The sequence below is a fragment of the Culex quinquefasciatus genome, chromosome 1, assembly GCF_015732765.1.
Source record: "Culex quinquefasciatus strain JHB chromosome 1, VPISU_Cqui_1.0_pri_paternal, whole genome shotgun sequence".
NCBI lineage: Eukaryota > Metazoa > Arthropoda > Insecta > Diptera > Culicidae > Culex > Culex quinquefasciatus.
In genome coordinates this window covers 28,086,490-28,109,735 of record NC_051861.1, presented here as the reverse complement: position 1 = coordinate 28,109,735, position 23,246 = coordinate 28,086,490, and the positions used below count along the sequence as shown (strand labels likewise).

At 39.9% G+C, this 23,246-nt stretch overlaps 1 protein-coding gene across 1 annotated transcript; it reads right to left on the bottom strand.

The window, feature by feature from the left end:
- Nucleotides 1-572: 572 nt before the first annotated feature.
- On the bottom strand, nt 573-22,202 carry LOC6042026 (protein TRC8 homolog). Its single transcript, XM_038260039.1, has 8 exons — nt 21,330-22,202; nt 7,379-7,655; nt 6,620-7,309; nt 6,415-6,556; nt 6,181-6,355; nt 5,641-5,822; nt 1,589-1,810; nt 573-1,524 (listed from the first exon to the last, which is right to left on the bottom strand). The coding sequence occupies exons 1-8, from the start codon at nt 21,673-21,675 to the stop codon at nt 1,117-1,119; spliced, it is 2,442 nt and encodes an 813-aa protein (XP_038115967.1). The 5' UTR covers nt 21,676-22,202; the 3' UTR covers nt 573-1,116.
- Between the last annotated feature and the right edge of the window lie 1,044 nt (nt 22,203-23,246).

The window sequence follows — 23,246 nt, the reverse complement described above, 5'->3', positions numbered from 1 at the left end:
GACCGCAAATAACTTAAAATGGATTTTTAATTCAATTTAAAAAAATAACTTCACGGCCCTTCTTGACAGTAAAGGTCCTACTTGCCAGCTCGTTCCAAGGGGACCATAGTTGATCCATCGAAAAAATGTTGTCTTTTCAATATTTTTTTTTTGCATTGAAATGGAAAAAAGTGATCAGAAATGGTTTTTAATCGTGTTTTTTACCGTTGTACATAAAAATTGACATAGTGCTTTAGTACCCAATTGCAAAAAAAGTTGTATTCAACTCGTTGCAAAACTTGAATTTTTCAGAACTCGTCGTATTAGCAGCAACCACGCTGGTTCATTTTTCTTTAATCCTCTTAAGCCAGTATTTCAAAAAAAAAAAAAAAATGTTTTTTTTTTTGCTGAAGATGGGATAATAATTTTTACGACCATACGAAAATTATGTGTTGCACTACGCAATTTTCTAAATAAACAAGGGAATGGATAAAACTTACCTCTTCCATGATGGAAACAAGAAAATCTTCAAACAGCTTTGACATTTGAATTGTAATCGAATCTGCTAGCATAATGCACAACATAACAAATTCTTTTCTCTTTTGCGACAATTTTGTATTCTTATATAACACAGTTGACCACGTAATCGAAAGAGACAAAATCAAATCAAAACGACAATTGCGCAACGCTCGCGCTATTCGTCTTTTCTCGTCACACAAACACAGCCACAAATAGTGTTTACAATTTTCTCCACCCTCTGCCCCTCCCATCTCTGACATCTAATTTCAATCAATTTTAGCGGCCAGTTTCTTCTTCAGTTGAGCCTATAATTTCCCGCCGTCGCTTTTTCCACCCTAAACTCTGTCCGAACCCGTCCACGGAACCGTTTTTTGTTGCCAGTTTTATGCTATTTTACCTAACCGGACATAATGTTCTACTACATGAAATTAGAAGAGTTTAACAAATACGCAATTTTGGCTAAAAATAACACAACAATTATGCAGAACCTAACGGGGACAAATGTAAACGACGGATGCGCGGATTCAGGAGGCCAGCCGAGGTTTAGATTTAAAAACAGTTTAGAAGCATAAATCTAGTGCACCCCCGGACGGGCGGTCAGTTTGCCCCTTGAGTACTCTACTCCAGTTCGTCCAGAAAGTCCCGATCGACGGAGGACCGAAGCTGCTGGTGCTGGTGCTGCCGGATGATTTGCGAAATGGCTGCGGCCGTGGCGGCCGCCGTTTCGGAACTTCCCAGACCCGCAGGACCGGACGTCGGTGCCGTAGCCGTCATCGTCGTCGTCGCTGAAGAACTGGACGAAGAAGAGGCCGACGACGATGACGACGACGAAGAAGTCGAAGAACCGCTGGCCGTCGACGGGATTCGGAAGCCACTGACGGACAGTGGGTTCCGGCTGGTGCTGCTGCTGGCCGCAGCAGCCATTATACTACTGTTACTACTATTACTATTACTACTAGCGTTGACTGATGAGCTGGAGGAAGTGTCCGGGGCGGCACCGGCCACCGCGGCATTTTGGAGATTTCCCTGAGAGAAATTAAACCAACGTCATTACTTTCATCTAAATTTTTCCACAAAATCATCAACCAACCTGTCCCACGGGGACCACAGCAGCAACGTTGGCCTGAAGAATGGCCTCGTCCTCGGCTGCCACCGCTGCGCTGCCTTCAACGGCGCCCTTTTCCGCCGGCGCGTCCTGGTTCATAATGATCTCGTGGCACAGCGGACACCGGTCCTGCACGTACAGCCACTTCCGTAGGCAGACGCCATGGAAGTAGTGCTTGCAGCGGGTGATCTTCGCTGACGTCATTTCCTAGTGGTGAAAGGAGATTTTAAATAGAAAAACTTTACCTCTACATATTTATTGTATTCATGCATTTTCCTTTTGGAAAATTATAAATTTAAGAAATTGAAAAAAAATCAATGACTTTTTTATTTTAATTTTTTAACGCTTTTTTTTCTGCAAAAATTTAAAAACTTTTTTTTATTTTGTCAATCATTTTGTTCTAATCAAACATCCAAAATGAGCAACCGTAAAATTGTCCTATGTTTTTTTTATCTGGTTATGCCATTCTAAATATTGCCCTTTACCAAAATATCTAGAGTTTTTTTTTTGAATGGGTCCTATAAACATGTGAAACACAATAGCTTACAGGACCTTTAAAAAAACTCTAGAAATAATTAATAATTATAATTGTTGCAAATTTCAAATTGCCATTAGTAACTTTCACTTCATTTCCTAATAAAAATAAAGTTAATAGTTAAAAAAAAAAATATGAAAATTTGAATTAAAGTAAGAAGTCATGTTTAATTTTTAAGTTGTTGCCTTTTGCGGAATTTTTTAACGAATTAGGCCGATGCCATTTGTGATTATGTTTTTATAAAAAAAAAACGTTACTTAATCCACTTTTAGGTGGTTGGTGCCTTCCTCTCATTCCAACCCCCCTAAAGTGTCCACATGTTTATGGATATCCCTTAACGTTCGCAGCACCTAAGAGGTCCTAATAAAAATAAGTGATGAGTAAAAAAACAGACTACCTACAGACTTTTTGTCAAGATTATACAGACTTGGCCTTTGAGGAAAATGGCATCCCTCTACACGGCTTTTTCGTGGCGATCAGACCCGACCAATTGAGGTTATGTGAATTCAGACAATTTTTTAAACTGCTTGTAATTTAAGATAGGTTAGTCAGATCATGAAAATTTCTACTACACCTAAAGGTCTTCTCATATGCTTTCTTAAAATTTGTGAGGGTTTCATGAAAAAACCACCCTTTTTACCATAATTTTAATTTAATATGAAACAGTTTTTATTTAACATAACTTTTTAAACACATGATAAAACTGCATGAATTTAAATAGCAACTTAGGGGACGTAAAGACGGATCGATTAGAACCATTCCGGCCAAAATCGGTTGAGCCTGTGTCGAGATATATTCCAGTGACATTGATTTTGTACACATGTCTACATACAGCCAAACACACAGACATTTGCTCAGCTGCTCGAGCTTTTCAAAAAGTCATTAGGGGCAGAGGGGGGTGGCAGAATGGCCCGCCTAAGTAAAATGCGTCAAAAACCATAGAAAAACATATAAATTTATGAATTCAATGAAGTAGGCTTATGCTTTGGGATGTTCCCTTCAATGTTATATACTTGGTTGATGAAATTTTTTAGCTTAAAACTATTTTCGAGCCACTTTAAAAAAATGTTTTTTCGACTACTTTTCCAGGGTGCGGGGCAGAATGGGCCACCTTAGAAAACAAGCCATTTTGTCTAATACAACGTTGAAGGGAGACAAGAAATGGCTTTAGGGACCTTTCTTACATAGTTTCCATGAAGTTAGACCACTTTTATAAAAATAGTTACTTACCAAAACAAACATTTTTTGAAAATAGTGTTAATATGTTGTATTAAGACACTATTTTTACAAATAAGCATCAAAACAACTAAAAAATCATCTAATGTTGCATTAAACGTGATTTGTGAAGCTATCAGGAGTGAAATAATCAATTTAGCTCAAATTTCGTAACTTTTGATTATTTTTATAAGGCAAGAAAAGGGTGGTCCATTCAGCCCCAAGTGGATTTCAATTTAACACTTCCACCATCAAGCCTCTAAATGACTTGAAGGTTCCATTGTTGTTTGTTTACCTTCGTAATAGCTCCTGGTAACATTCTAAACATTGAACACACTTTTTCAAACAACCTAACTTGTCAGAAAGCTTATATAAGAACCTCGAAATAAACAACATTTGCGTGGTTTTGTCAATCAAATTACATTTTTGCTCATAATTCGAAAAATACAATGAGTTCAAACGTCGTTTTAGGTGTGGTGATGTTATTTGACGTCTTTTATAAGACCCTTGCCTTACATTTGGTCTAAATCCATTCTAAAGCCCAAAACCAAGGGTGGCCCATTCTGCTCCCCTGGTCCATGATGTAAGTATAAGCACCTAACCATTTAAAGTGTGCCTATCAACTTTCATTAAAGCAAAAACTGTTTTATTTTTAGTTTGAATTCAAAAACTAATTGTTATTTACTGTGTTTTGTTTTCTCCTGAAATCTTTCCTAGTGTTGAGTCGTTTTTATATGTTGCTATTTCTTTTGTGTTTTGATACAATTTTTGGTCCTAAGCATTTTATAAAAGTTTTTCAAATGTAAAATAGTAATATTTGTGTTAATTCTTTGATCATTCCAAAAATTGAGTAAGGGCTCGAACCTCATTTGTTTGAAGAAAAGGGTGAAGATTGAAAACAATGGACAGTGAAGAAAATATACTATTTAAAGAATCAATAGTAAAAGAAAGATAGTGATTTATGAAGTAGATAAAGAAATTAACAATAATTAATAATAGAGGTAACAAACAAGCTTAGATTGTATTGAGGGCAATTTACAGGGAAGATGAGAAATTATTCAAATAGATAAATAAAGAAAAGGTACATGATAAACAAAATTGACATCGCTGCCAAATTAAGGGAAAACGGACAGTTTGTTACAGCGGCATCAATTGGTAAAATAGAGTGGAAAAGCGTTGAGAAATAAGAGAATCAAATGAGAAAAATCGAAATCAAATGGAGGATAATAAACAGAAGCCGCGTTAGAAAATCAGTGAAACAAAATAAACAGAAGATAGGTGGTAGATGAAATGGAAAGAAGAGAAACCCCGTTGTGCGATGTTTCAGGTACATCCACAGCAGTTGACTCAACATACTGCGAATCAAAACAATACCGTCTACAATCACAAATTACTTCCCTTTCCCACATTGTTGCGCCCCTTTCTTTTAGCCGTCTCGACTTTGACCCGCGGTGGCCAAAGGTTTACGATCCGTTTCCACAGGCCACCAGCTAGGTCATCATGAAAACCAAGCCAACGTGGAGGTAAGAAAATAGGACACTTGCAAGGCACCAGAGCTATACTGTCTTGATCAAGAATGATCTAACAGGACTACGGACGTAGTCAGTGACGCTCCTTCCAGGATGTTCCTCGCCTGAGCGTCAACTGAAGAGGTATCATCAGCATCATTCGCACTTGGCCTGCAAATTCCTTTATTCAGAATTGTTACGGAGAAATCGAAAAAAAATAGCACAAATAAAAGTGAGCAAGCAACTCCCCATTGTTAATACATCTGAAAATGTTGATTTAATAGCGGAAAACAGCAAAAGTGAATTGGTCGAAAGGCTTAGAGTCATTGAAATTGGTATATTTCTCCTACGACATTTTTTTATACAGGCCAAAACATAAGCAAAAATGGGGTATTTTTGAGAAAATAATTAAAAATTATTTTTACAAGCTTGCACAACCGACACGAAAGCATTTTAGATGAAACAAAAATGCTCAGGAGTCATTTGGACCCTTCTTAATAGCCCTTGCAACTTGAATTTGAAATTTTTACTTGCTTGTTTTATTTTACGTTTTTTTTTTCAAAATGGTGCACGCGACCCGCACCATTGAGCATGAGGAGGACACACTTTCATGAAGGCTCATTTTTCAAAGTGCGATAAAATCAATAGTTTTGTGACAAAAATGTTTGAAACAGTCAGATATAATAAAAAAGTGATTTGATCGATTGTGATGCGTGGTTCAAAAACAGAAAAAATTGCTGTGCTGGAAAATCGATTTTGTTTGGCCCACTTTGACTCACCTGGTAGCAGATGGCGCACACGTCGTCGAACGTGCGCAGCTGCTGCGGCGTCGCCTCCGGCAGCGAGCTGATCTTGTGGACCGCCGTCCGGCGCTTCATGAACACGCCCCAGCCGGCGCGCGCCTCACACCAGATGTTGAAGTACGCGTGGATGCACATCATCAGCGCCCGGATCGCACCGCCTACAGGAATGGTAGCTGAGTTTTGTCAAGTCGCACGGGTATAGTTTTGTTTGGGTTTGTGTGCAAAAACAGTCGCAAGTTTTGTGTTGGGTTTTTATTTTTCGTAGAAAAAGTATAAGGAAAAAAATAGGGGGACAGCAAGTTTAAAAGAAAAGACGGGTCGTTTTTGGGTACAGGAGAGAAGGGGGAGAAGTAAAAATAAAACTTTTGAAACAAAACAATAAAAAAACAAAAGAAAGATAACACAACAGTACGACTAAACACAAGAACGTCCCAGACTGATGAGCGTCACCAATAAATGATAGGTGCAGAGAGGAAGCAACCAATAGACGGGCACACAAGTTTGCGCGGGAAATACCTGACTCGAAGATGAGAATCCAGGCGCCGTTGAAGAAGAGGAAGATGCCGAAACAGAACTCGACCGAATTGCCAAACGCCCGGATGTAGTACACGTAGTCGTCCAGCTTCTCCCAGAACGTTTGCCGCCGGGCGTCCAGCAGGAACAGCGTGTAGGTCGCTAGGCTGACCAGGACCTTCAATGATGAAATTCAGTTAGGTTCAAGATTCAGCGTAGTAAGGCAAAATAACATACCTTAACGATAACCTCGACGGAGAATGCGGTGACGGCAAGTAACCAAGTTGACGGTGAGTGTCGTGACCACAGGATGCTCAGCAGACCAACCGGAGTGAGCAGTAGGAACGCGCAAACCATGAGGGCGCGGGCGTGGCGTTTCCTGGTGGATTGATAGAAATGTTAAGACAATTGCTGCCCCGAAAAAAAAAAACACAAAACTTACCTCGACGGATTCCGCGCGGCACTGAGCGACATCAGGATCGGTGCCACAATGTTGTGCAAGAAGTGCAGCAGGGCCGTGATGAGCAGACACAGATTGCGGCATAGCCGCACGAACCGTTTGTCCGGCGTGAGCGACGTCAGCCCCGTTTGCAGCGCCAGGATGTAGAACAGGATCGCCGACACGGTGCCGATCGACTTGTCCTCGTCATAGTCTTCCGACAGCAGAAACAGCTGGAACGCCTTCCCGATGTAGTGACAGATGAGCGAAATGATGCTGGTCATGCCGAGGACGGCGGTTAGCGTCTCGCACCCGCTGACCAGCAAACTCTGGATGGTGGCGGCAAACCGGAGCGGCACGTCCGACGCCACCAGCAGGCTGATGAGCTGCTCGAGCAGTCGAAGCGTCCAGAAGGCTCGCAGCACGCACGGCACGTTCAGCCGCTGCCACTCGTTCTCGATGAGGGCGGAAATGCCAAAGTTGCTGGCAAAGTTGCGCGCGTGCTGGTACCCGTTGAGGATCGTCTTGACCACGTCAAACGACGAACTCCACAGGGCAATCTTGGACAGGACCAGCGGAAGAATCGCTGCGAACGCGGGGGAATGTTTCAGCACCACCGTCGGCAGCGGAAGCATCGCCAGGAACAGTGGCATCAGGAAGCTAAATGGCAGCGCTTTCTGGATGATCTTGTATCTGAAAATGGAAAAGTCCAACAGGTAAGAAAAACATCAAAAATGGGGACTAACATCACCCCCGACTCACTTTGGTCCCAAGTGGATGTACGCAAAGATGACCCCCATCAGCCACTGGGCCAGCAGATGGGGCAGAATCGAGAGGGCGACACCTCCCGGGTCGAGCAGCCGGTCCATGTTCAGCGACAGGATGTCCTCGAGCAGGCTCGGGCCGTCGGAGATGACGGACAGCGCCGACACGTTGCTCCAGTAGGACAGGAAGATCAGACCCACGGACACGATGTACATGTACACGATGACGAGGTGACGCGTCCAAAGCATGAACACGCACGCCGCGCTGATGCAACCTGGAAGTGACGAGGGAAGAAGGCAGAAGGACGTCATTGGAAACGATGTCGAGTTAATATTTCAAATTTAAGTGACGTCCGTTGTTCATATCGGTATCGGAGCTATTTTTAACTTTTGAGGTTGAGGTTCCACGCTATAACAGGCCCTCCTAAACTGACTGGCTTCAACAGTGTGTGATATTGACGAGCGTGCAGTCAGGTGTGGCAGGTTCCCATAATTGTTTTTAATTATTTACGTATCCCTAGTAGTCTGTACCCGCAAGATATGTTTTACCCTCAGTAGGGGATTACTGCTTGAATATTATCTAACCAGAGTGGTATCATTTTTGAAGAAGGATTTGTTCTATATTTAGGCGGGGCCAAACTATGTCAAATAACCCCGGGATTATTAAACAAATTAAACTTTCCCATAATTTCACTACCTGCCAGCGGCCATTGCACAGTGTTCGGAATGGCAAAATTAAGTGGAATAAATTGATAACACTTTTATTTGACGTCTTAGCCAAATGGTGTCTTCGGAATAGTTGTTGTACTTGATAGGGCTATCTTTTAAAGTTATTGACGCCAAAATGCGCCATGTTGAAAACATAGCAACTTGAAAATAGGCTCAAAATCACTTAACAATGGTTATAACTTCTCAATAAAGGCTCAACACATTTTGCTGTCTTCGGCAAAGATGTGTAACTTTATGTCATAAACAACTCTTCAGAACGTAGTAGGCCGCTAAAATGCATTTTGAGTTATTTTGAGTTATCACCTAAAATAGTAGTTTATGCAACAAGTAGCAAAAAGAGGATTTTTTCAGCACGAGTCGTACATTTATCCAACGAGGTTCACCGAGTTGGATAAATACGAAGAGTGCTGAAAAAATCAAGTTTTGCAACGAGTTCCATACAACATTTTTTGCAATTCCAAAAAAACACACACTGGGTGAAATTTTATGTCAAATTTTCAAGTATTTTGTCAATAAATCGTTTAAATCAAAACAATGTTGAAAAGTGTTACTTTTCGAAACAAGTGCTGAAAAGTTCAACTTTTCAGCACCCATTTCAGTGCTGAAAAGTAGAACTTTTCAGCATTTATTTTGAAAAGTGTTGCTATTCGATTCTGTTATTTTTGGTACAGAAAAGTAGGCTATTTCGTCGTTCAAGAATGACAGGAAAAGTAAGTAGTTTCACGACGGAATCGCAAAAAGTGCTTTTTTGTACCATTTTTGCAAAAATGGCGTAAATATCGAGTAAATTAAGGGCTACAAATTTGGTGCCTTCGAGAAACTTTCATGATTTTTTTCCCTCTACAACTTTGCCGAAGACACCAAAGCCCTACAACGTCATCCAACAAAGCTATTTTTTGGTTGACACCCTGGAAGGTCGTCGCCCTGTATGTCAATAGCTTTAAAAGATAGTCCTTATTAAGAACAACAACTCTTCCGAAGACACCATTTGGCTAGGACGTCAAATACAGGAGTTATCAATTTATTCTACTTAATTTTGCCATTCCGAACACTGTGGCATTGGTATGGAAGCACAGACACATATTTCTATTTTTCACTTAGTTTTTTTTATTTAAGTAAAATGGATCCCCACGAGTTTTGTTATAGTTGATCAATATTGGATCAAGTACACAGAACAAACATAATTAAATGACGAAGCCGAAATCGTCCATTTTCATTGAATATCTTTTGTTAGTAAAGGTTTTTTCCTTATTCAGAGATATTTTTTGTGGCTTAAGGTAAGAACAAGATTGTCCGTCAGGCCTGAACGCAAACGCAAAATTTTGCGCCTGTCATCATAGCCTGCCAGTCATCGACTATTGAACAAAGCAACCCCTACAGATTGTTCTATTTATTTATTTATTTATTAATCCATCGAACCAAGGGTCTACATGGATGTTTTTGGTTGGCGAGGGCAAAAGCCGATGTGAGTTGAAACATTAGAATCATTCTCACAAAGGCACAAAACCTCACTTCTTTTAAAATAAATTACATCGAGATTGATAACATGACAACAAACGTGGTAAATTACAATACATCTTAAAAATTAGTCAAGTCATTGTCGTCCAATGCGTAACCGGCCAACGACGGGATCCTGGCGAGGCGCACCAAGCAAAGTTCTTGTACGCTCCTGGAACTCGATGCGTAGTTTTTCGCGAAATCTTGGAATGGGCTCGTGAAATTCAAACAGGAAGTACATTTCGTTGAACGCCGCCGACATCGATCGAACTGGTGAGTTGTTGTGGAACTCGGTCCTGACACGCGGTCGTGCGAGGAAGTTTGGATGATTTCGCAGGTCCCTAGAAGAAATTTGGGTATTAAGTAAGTTTAACAGATTGGGGGAGTCGATTTGCGCAGTCAGTATTTTAGCAGCGAAGATAGATTTCGATATTGTCCGACGATTTTCCAGGGTCTCGAGTCCAATCAGGTTACAGCGTGCCTCGTAACGTGGTAGTCTAGTTGGGTCCGTCCATGGCATTCTCCTACAGGCAAACCAGACAAACTTTTTCTGGATCCTTTCGATACGATCGATCCAGTTCTGATGGTAGGGAGCCCATATAACTGCCGATGATTCCAGGTGTGAGCGGACTAGCGCGCAGTACAACGAGCGTAAACAGAGAGGGTCGTCGAATTCGCGGGTCATTCTAAACAGAAAACCGAGCTGTCTGTTGGCCTTGTCCACGACTGCTGCTTGTTGTGGGCGAAAAGATAAGGGTTCGTCTAGTAGAGCTCCTAGATCTTTCACTACTTTCAGACGTTCGAGCGCGTGTCCATCCAGTGTGTATTCAAATGTAAAACCTCCCGGCTGGTCTTGCGATGAAACGATATCGTAGTGCATTTAGAGACGCTCAGCTCCAAACGATTCAACGCACACCAGTTGGCAAATTTGTCTAGGCGGGACTGCAGTCTGTAGCAATCAGGTAAGTTGTCAATAGCGAGGAAGATCTTGAAGTCATCAGCATACGAGAGATTGCAGTTGTCGTTGAAGAGAGAGTTGGAGTCGTTGAAGAAAGTGTTGAAAACAATCGGGCCGAGGTTGCTACCCTGTGCCACTCCTGAACCGTTGGAGAACTCCATCGACAGCGATGTTCCAATTTTCACCTGAATGATCCGATTTTTGAGATAAGACTCAAGCCAGCGACAAAGACGTGCAGAGAAACCGAGTTTTGCAAATTTTGAAGGGCAATGTCGTGGTCAATTCGATCGAATGCGGCTTTCAAGTCGGTGTAGACAGCATCCACTTGACGCCCAGCTGCCAGATTTTCAATGCAAAAATTGGTAAATTCCATCAAATTAGTAGTTACGGAGCGACCAGGTGTAAATCCATGCTGCTCAGAACTGATGAACGGTCGGCAGTTAAACATGATGACTTCCCCGACCACGATCTCGAGAAGTTTTGAACCAGAGCACAGCGACGTAATTCCTCTGTAGTTCTCGACCGACCGTTTTGCACCTTTCTTAAACACTGGAAACATTACGGATCTTTTCCACTCCTCAGGAAACTTGCACTGCGACATGGAGAGGTTGAAAACTCGGAGCAGTGGGGCAGTAATCTGGTTGAAACAACGCTTGAAGATCACCGGCGGGATTCCGTCAGGGCCAGGAGAATTCGACGATTTCAATTTCTGTATTCCTCTTTTCAGCATGTCCTCCGTAATTTGAAACACATCAAGATCAATCAAATCGCATGGAACTGTTTCTAGATGCTGTTGAGAAGTCGGTGGAGTGCCAGGCGGCCGGAAAACTGAAGCAAAGTGTCTCGCAAACAGCTCACATTTCTCGATGTTGGTAGTAGCCACGGTTTCTCCTAATGTCATCACGGCAGGAAGTCCAGTCTCTTTGTACTTCGATTTCACAAACTTCCAGAACTGCGACGGATTGCGTCGAAGATTCGCCTGCGTCCTCTTAATGTGTTCAGCGTACCGGCGTTTATTGTAAGCTTTATAACGGGAACTTGCGGCATTGAAGACCCTCTTGGTTTCAGGACATCGGCGTTGAGAATATCGGTTAAGTGCAGAGGCACGAAATTGCTTAAGCTTGCGAAGGCGTTCATTACTCCAAGCAGGTTTCCTCGCAGGCAAGAACCCGGGCGTGTGGCGTGTAAGATTACTTCGCAGGATCTGGCCAAAGGCGGCTACGGCTTCGTCAACGTCGATGGAAGTGAGAACAGACGACCAATCAGTTTCTTCTAAACTCCGTTGTAGGCCAACGAAATCAGTTTTTCGGAAATTTAATCCAAGAGGGTCGAGAGTGTCTTCGTAACTATTGTTGAGCGCAGCCGACACTTCGAAGGTTAGAGCAGGATGGTAATTGTCCAGTGAAACGAGCGATTCTAGAGCAGCTTCAGGGGCGGAGTGCGTCGCACCGTCGTTGATGAGTACTAAATCCAGAATTCGGTTTTGGTGATTACACACAAGATTGCTTTGGTGCATGTTGTTACTCGCAATACCATCCAGCAGAACTTCATGCGTAGTTCTTTCCGATGCACCCCGCGTGTGGGTTAACAAAGGATCAACGAATGAACGGTTCCCAGCAAGCGGCTTCCAAACGAGATGAGACTGGTTGTAGTCACCCACTACCACTATAGTGTCATTTGGAGCGGAGATGGAGCGAACAGTTTCGATGCAGGTCAGGTGTTGCTCTACCAGTTGATGCTCAAATCGTTTTTCCGAGGGAAGATAGAAGCAGCCGATGAACATTTTTTGATTCTTGAGATGAATGGTCACAAAAATTTGTTCCAGATTATCGGCAGCTGCCTCGACGCAGACGACGGAATCCAGTGTTTTTCTGACCGCAATTAGAACACCACCCCAACTTTACGACGGCTGTTAGCTGGATTTCGATTTGTTGTGTAAACTGCAAACAGGTCGCCGAACAACTGGAGTGGTTTCACGCTACCGTCGAGCCACGTCTCGGTGAGCAAGATAACGTCGTATTCGCAGTCCGTACAAGCCAGGAAGTTCGACTGACAGTTGATGGAAAAATCGAACTGGCACAGCGTTCTGCGTTCACCACGGCGTCGAACGGACAATCTTGTTCTTAGCTTAATTCTAATTCAATTTATTCAACGAATACAAGATTTTAAAATTTCCACAAAAATAGTTTGTGAAAAAATGATTGTTTGACAAAAACAAACCAATTTGTATTTCAAAATGATCATCTTCGGAATTTAATGCCACACATTTTTCCAGGTGTAAAAGCCAAGTTTTAATTTTAGAGACTTATTTTAAAAGGATCAATAAACATAGGGAATCACATAGACTAAAGCAATTCTTTGAAAACTTTGAAATTAAACCATTAACAAAGAATTAACTTGTTTTAGGAAAAAGAAATCAGAGCAGTTCTTTACGAAATCGGTCTTTTTTTAATTTTAATTTTTGTATTTTTCAATCCGGCTGAAACTTTTTTGGTGCTTAAATCAAGACTATCATTTCAAAAAGGCCAAACATTCAATATCATGAAATATAAGTCTTGATTCAAAAAAATTTTCAGAAAAAAAAGATCAGAATATTTCACGAATGTTTCATATTTAAACATTGAAAATCGGACCATTAGTTGCTCGGGCTCCCCTAAAACATATTAGGAAATGCAAAAAAAAAAAAAATAAATAAAAGTAGTGTTTTTTTTTGCAGTTCACGTTTTAGTGACAAAAAGTGAAATTTAAAATCACCAAAAAAAGTTTTACCGCTTATAATTTTTATTCACACTTACAAGACACCAAATCGTATGGAAAATTATATAGACAAACTAATGATGCAAAATGGCTTCTTTGGGCATGCCGAAGGCACCAAAAAAGTTTCAGCAGAATTCAAAAGCACAAAAAAAAATTAAAGACCGAAATCTCAGAGAATTGCTTACCATTCTTATGACTCAAATTTACCCATTTTATTTATTTTTTAAATTTGTTTAAAAACTGCATTTCGCGTGGAAGTTTTTCATAAGTTTTTTTTTTCAATTTATTACCTGATATCCATTAAAAAAAAACAAATAAATAAAAACTAAATTACATCACGTCTGTATGTAAATTAAATCAGTGATAGAAATTTGATTTTTGTACAAAATGTAATTCTCTACCAACTCACACGCAATCGGGAAAAGTTGCCCCGAAACCTCTTCAATTTGCGTGAAACATTAGGACTTTCACGCAGGACACTAAGAGGTATTTATTGTCCCTGATCACGAATCTAAGGTCCGTTTTTTTATATCTCGTGACGGAGGGGCGGACGACCCCTTCCATTGTTGAACATGCGAAAACAATAATTTGTAGCCTGAAACGATGATGAGATAGAAAAACAAAAATATTCAAAATCTTCACGCGGGCACAGATTTCTTCGAAATAAGAAAATATATGAATTTAATTATTGCAATTTCAAAACTACTTTCATTTCGAACGACGAAACGGCCTACTTTTCTCTACTAAAAACAACAGAATCTCTACTAAAAACAACAAATTACAGAATCGAAAAGTACAGTCGACTCTCTGGCTGTCGATCTTCTCGATATCAATATTGCTCCATCTAACGATGAATTCTTCAGTCCCTTCAAACTGCATACTTCGATCGGCTTTATTCCTCGATATTTTCTCTTGCTTGAAAAAACAAACCGTCGAGGAAGAGATCCTCGACGGTCCCTTGGATTCTGTTTGCTTTAAAAATCTCTTCCGGTTGTCAATATTGTCACCATCTCATGGCTTGCATAGATATTTTTCTTGGCGAAACGAAGCTTTGAAGGGTGTTTGACATTAGTTTGTTTTTGTTTGATGGACGTTGCCATGATTCTCTCCCATAGCTGCGTACCAAGAAAAACATATTCTCAATCGAGTCTTCATTTTGCATCGTTCTGTAAACTGATGATTCTCTTCCTCGACGGTCCCTTGGATATTGACAACCAGAGAGTCGACTGTAGTACTTTTCGATAGAAGAGCCGATAAGTTCTTTTCGATATATTTTTGTTTATTTTAGCGGAATGGAACATTTCACTTAAAATTCCAATCAAAGGGAATTCCAATCAAATCGGAATTGCGAAAAAATGTGTATGGAATAAGTTGCAAAATAGTAGTTTATGCAACAAGTTGCAAAAAGAAGATTTTTTCAGCACGAGTCGTACATTCAACGAGATTCACCGAGTTGGATAAATACAATGAGTGCTGAAAAATCAACACCCTTTGAGTTGAATTATAAGTCAAACGTTCGTGTATTTTATCAAACGTATAAATTGTTGCAAATTTACATCAAATTGTATTTAAATTGGAGTGCATAATGACGTTCAAAAGTGTTAAATCATAAATAATGTAACATTCGGAAATTTTTTGTGCGTATAAGGAATTTAAAAAAATCGAAATAAACAAATTAAAACAATTAAAACCGGGCAAAATGAGCGTCGTTTTGATTTCCCGCGTTGGTAACCGGCAAATCGCGACGAAAACGATTAATCCCACAAAGTGACTCAGCTAAAACGGCTAGTAAAACGAAAACAAACACCAACTTCTTAAGGAATCGAACGATGTCGTGCGTGACGTGGTGTTGGGGTTAGTGCATTTATCGTGTCTTGTCAACTGCTGCTCTAATGAAATATATATCGATAACCTTCCTTTTCTAGACTTGTATGTGTGTTGTGTCTTTACTTTGATGGACTAATCATTTATTTATTCTTCGATTTCGAAGTAGAAACTTTTTTTTTTAGTGAAGCCTTGCAAACCGAATTACTTCTTTCAAAAATAATATTAATTGAAGGTTATCGAGTCACAACCCCAGCCAGCTAATATCTTAATTTTGTACTTGAGTTATTTATAGAAACAGCAGCAACCCAAACCTGTTCAGATATTGTGCGAATGTTTTGCGCGCCCAAAAAACTATTCACAATATACCAATACATAAAACCATAAATGACCAATGTGACGAGACCCGGTCAGGAAGTGTGCAAGAGAAAGTGTTGATGATGTAAACAAAATTTGGCGTGGATTTGTTTTGATTTTAAGTTTGGTGATGCAGCAAACAAACAAATCAACAAACAATCAATTTGCATACACACGCAAAAGAAGGCGATCGCGTTTATTTTATTGTTATAGCTAAGAGAAAATGCAGGCCGGCGTCGTAGACAAGTACGTCGCTTTTGACACTGTTTCCTACTTGTTCCGGATGAATGAAATTGTTTTTATTTTTACGCATTTTATGAATTTGTTGCAACTTTTTTTTGTAGAAAAATAATACATGCATTTTAAGCAACCATACCACTATGGGGTTTCAGGCGGCCATAAATCGAAAAACCGACATACTCTAATTATTTTTTTGGTATTTTTTTTTCGAAAATAAACATTCTAACTAAGAAAAATCCGGAGTTTGAAAGTTGTAGGTTCAAAATTCACTGAATTGCAGACCTTCAAAGGCGAAAATGGTAAGAAAAAACATGTTTTTTGACAAAAAAATGATTATTTTTCATAGTTGTACTGTGTAGCTGTTTATGTATTTTTTCCTGCATCATTATATATATTCAGAAAGGTAATTGATTCAACTTTTCAATAATATTTTACAAAACACACTTTTACAGGCTAAAAAAATAATAAAAATCAAAAAAGATGGATTTTTATTCAAAATTTAGTTTTTTTCAACTTTGTTAATGGAGTACTTTTTTTGTGTGCATTTGTGCGATCTGAAAATTTTGCAGCTTAAAATTTGAACCATGTCCTAACTTGTCTCCAAATTTCAAAGTGCACTTATGTGCACTTTTTGAGTTATGCCATTTTGAACATTTTGATTCATGCAAGGAAATTAATGATTTCGCGTATACGCTTGGTTAAAATCACATTATTTACCTGCGGAGGCAGAAATGACGTACCTGCTATGTATGTTTTGAAATTGATTTGATATTCATGACTTTGTTGGTACTTAGGTACGTTTAATAAAATTAGAAATTCCTATTCTAAGTATTTTACAGAAACGATTCGTCGAATATTCGTATCAGTTCGTTGTTGTGTTCTTTTGAAAGTATGGATAATAATACCGTAGTGTCCCTGTACGATATAACGAAGCACTATTCTGAAAACGTGAGAACTGCGTTCGAGTATATTTGTAAGAATTACAACATTGCAGAACCATCACATGATCAACTCGGGGAAAAACCACAGAGGAAAAACTACGCACGTTGTTCTGTAGCTTCAAAACGAGGTAAACAAAAGCCCATAGAAGAAGTTCATATTTTAAGTAATCTAACGACAATCGGTTACATAGTGATTTTGATTTAGAAGAATTTATCGTGGAAAACGTAAATTTTGCAAGTGGATCAACCAAAAACGTGGACGAGAATCCATACAATGTTCCATAAAATAAACCGTCTAAAATTCTAAAACACCGCAAAATCAAATTTTAATTGGATGGGGAGGGGGGGGGTTTCTTCAAAGAGAGGTGGATTTTAACTCAAGAAAAGGGGGAGGGAGATTGAACGTAAATCAGAAACTTTAACATAGCATAAACCGCCATTCCGTGCATCAAATAGACAGAGCAAGAATATTAAAATTCACCACTTTAATGCATGTGGCCTCAAATATATGAAAAAATCGAAAATTAAACTTTTTTTTTGGAAAAAATATCAAATTTCATTTGTTTTCATTATACTAAGTACAAACAACACAAAAAAGTCACAAAAAAGCAAAAAAATATTTTTGGCCGCTCGCTTATATGGAAATACCCCATAGTGCATACGCACTCACGTTTGCCTGTGGGAGTACCAAAAATAGGGGGTGCGCATGGTTGTTTATTTTAAATTTTATTTTTGACATGAAAACTGGAGTTTTTTTTGAAAAGGTCCAATTTTCGCTTTTTGGGTGTTTTATAATACCCCTGACTCAAGGCGGTTTCAAAAACACCCAAAAAGCAAAAACTGGAAATTTGGATTATTGGACCTTTTTTTTTAAAAAAAAATTCCAGAAATACACTAAAATTCAATTCTGCCAATTTGAGCGTGTTCAGAGATCTTACATTTACCATACCTTGACGATACTGATGCGTTTACTGACATCAATTTCAAATAAGCCGAGTTATGTTAAATATTATAAAAATAAAAACAAAAATAAATAAAACATGTTAAAAAATATCAACAAATATTATATATTAATAAATATAAATAAAACCATCGAATTGGATCAAAAGTAAACCAGTCCAATTTCACCTCTTCAGTGTCAAGACCAAGGACTGCCCTTCAAACATAAAAAAAAAGTTATCCAACCGTTCAACCTCTACATTTCATATGCGAGCATGAGCAGAGCTCGACATCAGCGAAAACATTGTTTACGTTTATAATTTAAAAAAAAAGCAGCCTACAATGCTACATGCCTGACAGCTAGCCTTTGAACAACACGCACACAAGACTCGTTCAAAGTCATCACACCGCCGGCTTTAAGTCAATGCCGATTTGCACAACCCGCCTCGTCGCCCCTTGAGCTTGATGGTTCTTGGTCCAGAGTGACCATTTAGTGTATATCCATTACTACCAAGTCCGAATCGTTAGGTTCGGGTGACTTTTTGGAAAGCTTTAGAAGCGAGAGGGGTTTCTCTTGTTTCTATTTCATTGCGCAACTCGACTCAACTCTTCTACTTTTGGTGTTTGCTTTGAAGAGATCGTAAAATTGGTCGTTTTATTGGTTTTAAGTTGTCTACTTAGAACGATCAACGCTAGTATCTACCTTGAAGTTCTTGGATGTACCGCTTACGACACACACACATGTGACCCATTCTGCTGAAAGATGTCACGCTTGCAGCGTTCAAACTGGTATCTTCTAGATTAGTTTGCACTTGTGGTGCCTCTAAACAAGTTTCTTGGTTTGACACAAACCTTACAGTTAAGTCAAGACTAATTTTATATAAGGTCATACAAAAACGTAATAAATATAGTATTTGAGGCTTCTTCAAAAAATTAAAATAATCAAAAAATGCAAAAAAAAAACGTAATTATCTACCACAACAAGTTAACTAACATTATTGCAATAAGCCCTTATGAAAAGTTGCGCTCAAAGCGCTGTTTGTTTTGATTTTTTTTCTTCTGCTTAACTCACGTTAATATTTGTGGTGGCTGTGTCTCAAGGTGTGAAATTTTGCAAACAGCTGCTCTCGGGTGCAGTGTGTCGTGCCCACCCTAGTCAATGTTGTATGAATGGCTGGTTCATGCACTAAGTGTAGTTAAATAAGAGTTATAATTTGACCACCACAGCAGGCCGGATGAGCGCGGCGGGGTAAAACGCACACGGACTGTGGTGGGGTTGAGGTAGAACAGGTGGGAAATAAATAGACAAAAAAGAGAATTGGGTCCTAAAATGAAGCTTAAATTTGCAATATTATTGTTCACAACGATAAAGCTTATTTTTCTGAGTGCAATGACCCGTTGTACGACTGCAAAGGATTTGATATGGATTTTTGGATAATTTTGAAAAAATAACTTTGCGGCTCTTCTTGACAGAAAAGGTCCTACTTGACAGCTTGTTCCAAGGGGACCATAGTTGATCCATCGAATTTCTTTTTTTTGCATTAAAATTAAAAACAAAGTGATCAGAAACGGTTTTTAATCGTGTTTTTTACCGTTGTACATAAAAAATTTACACAGGGCTTTAGGACCCTATTGCAAAGTGGTTTGCAGCGCACTGATGGAAGAAAACTTGAAATAGATTTGGCATAGGAAAAATTCTCGTATGTTTGGAAGGTTAAGAACTCGCTTCTAACTCCAACCAATTTGCTGTTTTTACTATTTAAACTACTTATTTAGTAAAACTATTTATAGAAACTTGCTTGCTCACATCTTATTAAGCTATTTATAATTTGATATCAGTTGAAAACACTTTTTATGAGCTGTAATTGAAAGTTAAAGTGCTGATATAGTAACATTCGAGGCACAATGGAGTTAAAGATGCTGTTTTTCTGTTTAATGAACAACAAAATCAAGTAAAAAAAGAAAACAGACTTTTAACTTTGTTCAAAGACTAATTCGTGCAATCTAGCTAGATTATAACAAGAAACGAGAACAAACAAAAAAAATCAAATATCGAAAAACTTTTAACGTAGGATTATTCTAAGATGATTTTTAAACACTTTCTCAAAATATTGTGGAATTTGATAAACTCTACCTTAAATGCCAATCGTTTGAAAATCGACCCAAGCTCAACTTGATTATGAACTATTTTAACCCTTTAACGGTGCACATCAGTCAGAGCTTTTGCACCCAGCTTTTTGTTATCTTCAAAACTACGGGAACTATAACTATATAAATACTATTTCCGTGATGATTTACAACATTTTTTCAATTTTTATAATCAAATTATTTCAGGATTGGGTCCGAAAGTTCAACAATTTTTAAATAAGAAGACACCAACTTCCATGATTGAGACAACAATAGAGCACCATTAAATTTTTATTTCAAATTTAAATACATATCATGAAAACTTTTGAATGGATTGCACTAATGCTTCTTGCACAGTGATATTTAGGATGTTTACTGATTCCAATTCAGATTTCATTCAATGTGATCAGTTCAGTAGAAAATACCAATACCGTTAAAAAATCTCAATTTTGCTCTGGGCAGGAAGGAGTTAATTTGGATCGATCAGTAATTTACCGTTATGTTTAAATCCTTGACAAGGTGCACAGTTTATACTAAATGCACGGATAGAAATCCAGTAAGCAAATCCGGTAACACTGTGTTGTTGAATCCAACAACATGGAAATGTTTCCAAAATCGTCAATATTTTCTCGATTTCGTTGCAAATGTTTTCATAATCGATAATTTTCTTAATTTTCGTTAGCCCATTAGGTTAGTTTAAGTAATTATGTAAAAAACCTTTTTGGTATTTGGACTGTAAATCTGTTGACAATAAAAAAAGAGCTATTGTGCCTATTTGAGAAGGCGATCCACTCAAACGGGCTTTTCCCTCCAAACAAAACAAAACAAAACCTCTACCACTGGTCATAGCCGGCGCCGGTATTGATCAGCAAGATAGGGGACTTTTAAAAAATTGTGGAACGAGGGTAGATAGCTACCACTGATCTTCCGCGACATGTGGATGTAACTTTTGGATATCCTGGTCAATAACGGAGTAGCTACTGAGATTGTGAACTATGATTGTGCTTATGACGAGTTGTCCTGGGCATGAAAATGCTTTATGGAGCTAAGTAAAAAGCTCAAAGCAAGCACTAGTAAATTAAACAGTGATTGATGCAATGAGTATTCGTAATTGAATATTCACTATTTTCAGCGTTGATTCGACAACGATACCATGAATAATCATCATAATTTCTAACGAGTTGATAACGACGCGATCATTCATCAAGGTACATCTCAGGACAAACTAACGCTGTGAGCGCTCGAAAAAGCACTCGCGTTAGCTCTGTTTGCTAGCCACGGTAAATACTCTTGTTTTGTGTGTCATGCTGCTCATACGTAGACGGACCGACACACACACACATCAACGTATGCACAGCAGAACAGTTACTACAGCCCTCACTTAAGCCGTCGTCAGACGGCTGTAACTTGACCGCATACGCCGTTTTTCGCCTTCTTCTACACTCTCAAGGCTATCGTTGTCATTATTACATTGCATAAAAGAAATCTACACGTCAAGCTTCCCTTTCGCCCCGATTGTGGACACGGTCACCACGAACCGGCTCTGATAAAAGGGTCATTCCCTCGGGATCGGGACTTACCGAACAGACACAGCAGAAACTTGAGCGTTGTCAGCGAGATGAACTTGTAGAACTCGATGTCGTCCTTGAGCGAGTCCTCGGGGCTGCCGATTCCACCTGCTGTAGCCGCGGCCGCCGCCGCAGCATCCAGCATGTTGGCGGCCGCACTGACGGTGGCATTCACGGTCAGGTTGACCAGCGATTCTGAACTGGTCACGGCCGCAGTGGCTGCGGATTGTGTCGGTGGTGGTGACGACGAGTTGGGCAATCCCATGCTAATCTTCAGGATCTCGTCGATGATGAACAGGCTGGGAACGCGCATTATCACGTCCACCAGCCCGAGGACCTTTGTCCGTACCACGGACATTTTTGCTGTTGTTCCAGCGGCGCCCCTCGGCCAAAAACAAAAACAAAGGCTGTAAACCTTCCGGAAGAATCGATTGCCTTGTTCTGCCTTGCTGTTGTTGTGATTTTCGACCAACTACTGCTCTTCACACACTTCCTCACTAGACACTTCCCCGCGGGGAAGTAGCACCGCCCCCCTTCACACCACCTATTCACCCCACCTGGTTGCTTCAAAAGGATTGCGAAAATAAAATCGGTCAAACTTTCACATTTTCTACTCCGGCGGCGGAACCATCTTCCGCTGCTACCCACACCCCGGGTGCAGGACAAGACGAGACACCAACCCGGACACCGGTAAACGGACACGTAACACTTCGGAACTTGATGCACTTTTTCCGAATCTACTATTTCGCGATGGTCTTCGCGGCTGGTGGTCTGGCTGGTTTTCGGTACGGATCTAAAGCACTGAGTCAGGTTCTGCTTCTGCCTGGTGGGACCACCTCTTTTGACACGAACTGCCGAGAGCGGTGGGTGGTGTGCGTGCAGTCGCGCAGCTGAATTTGACGGCAGCAAAGCACTGTCAGTGTCAGACGGTGCGCGCAGGAACAAAAATATTTTGTTGTGGAAGAAGGCAGTGCTAGTTTGATTGATATTTTTCAGTTGTCGCGTGTTTGGCGTTTCATACAAGTGCCCTTACAAAGTGTGTACAAAGTACACGTATGTGACTGGCGGTGTGCTATGGAACAACGGCATTCGATTCAATCAGTTTTTGGCTGAATGATTACGCTGTTCGCTTTGTAAGCGGATGGTCATGGGTTCCTTTCCTATCTGCTACAGTCTTCTATCGGATGGGGAAGTTAAAAACGTCGGTTCCTTCCTTAATTGTTGTTTGGCCGTTTTTCCAGGTGTAGGATTTTCGCGGCCCAGATTCACGGATTTCTGCGGAATGTACCAGAGAATCTATCTTCAAGAATACAATGCAGATTTCGATGGTTAGTGAAAATGTATGTGTAAATCTAGTATTTCCAGAAAAAGGACAAAGATTTATGAGAGCAATTCAGATTTCCGTGAAATCACGAATATTTATCCACCTTGTAAGTACAAGCAACACACCTGGTCGCTGGTTGGCGGTTGGACTCGAAATCCAAAGGTCGCCAGTTCGAATGCTGGGGGGAATGGTTCGGGTGCTCTGGGCGCTCTCCCCATTCAAGCCTTCGGACTCCTAGGTTCGAGTAGGAACTTGCAATAGCGACCACAAAAGATCTTCTGGCGTGGTTCGTTAAAGTGGCTGGTTAGTTTTGTTAAATGTGAAAGCCAGATATCATTCTGATGTACCGTCATCTGGGATAATCGGACGGGGCTATAGTCAGAATAGAGACAGCAGTTTTCAGAACACTTGAAGCTTTTAAATTCAGAAACAGATGTACACATTTTTTTGGTCTGAGTCTGTTCTAATCGGAACCAATCAGAATAATCAAAATATTGAGCTCCAACATGGTTTAAACTGCTGTCTCAATTGACCCCATGTGTCCCGATTCACCCCAGTTGACGGTAATTTTTTGAAGATCAATTAATGGTTTGACTGCTTGTAAA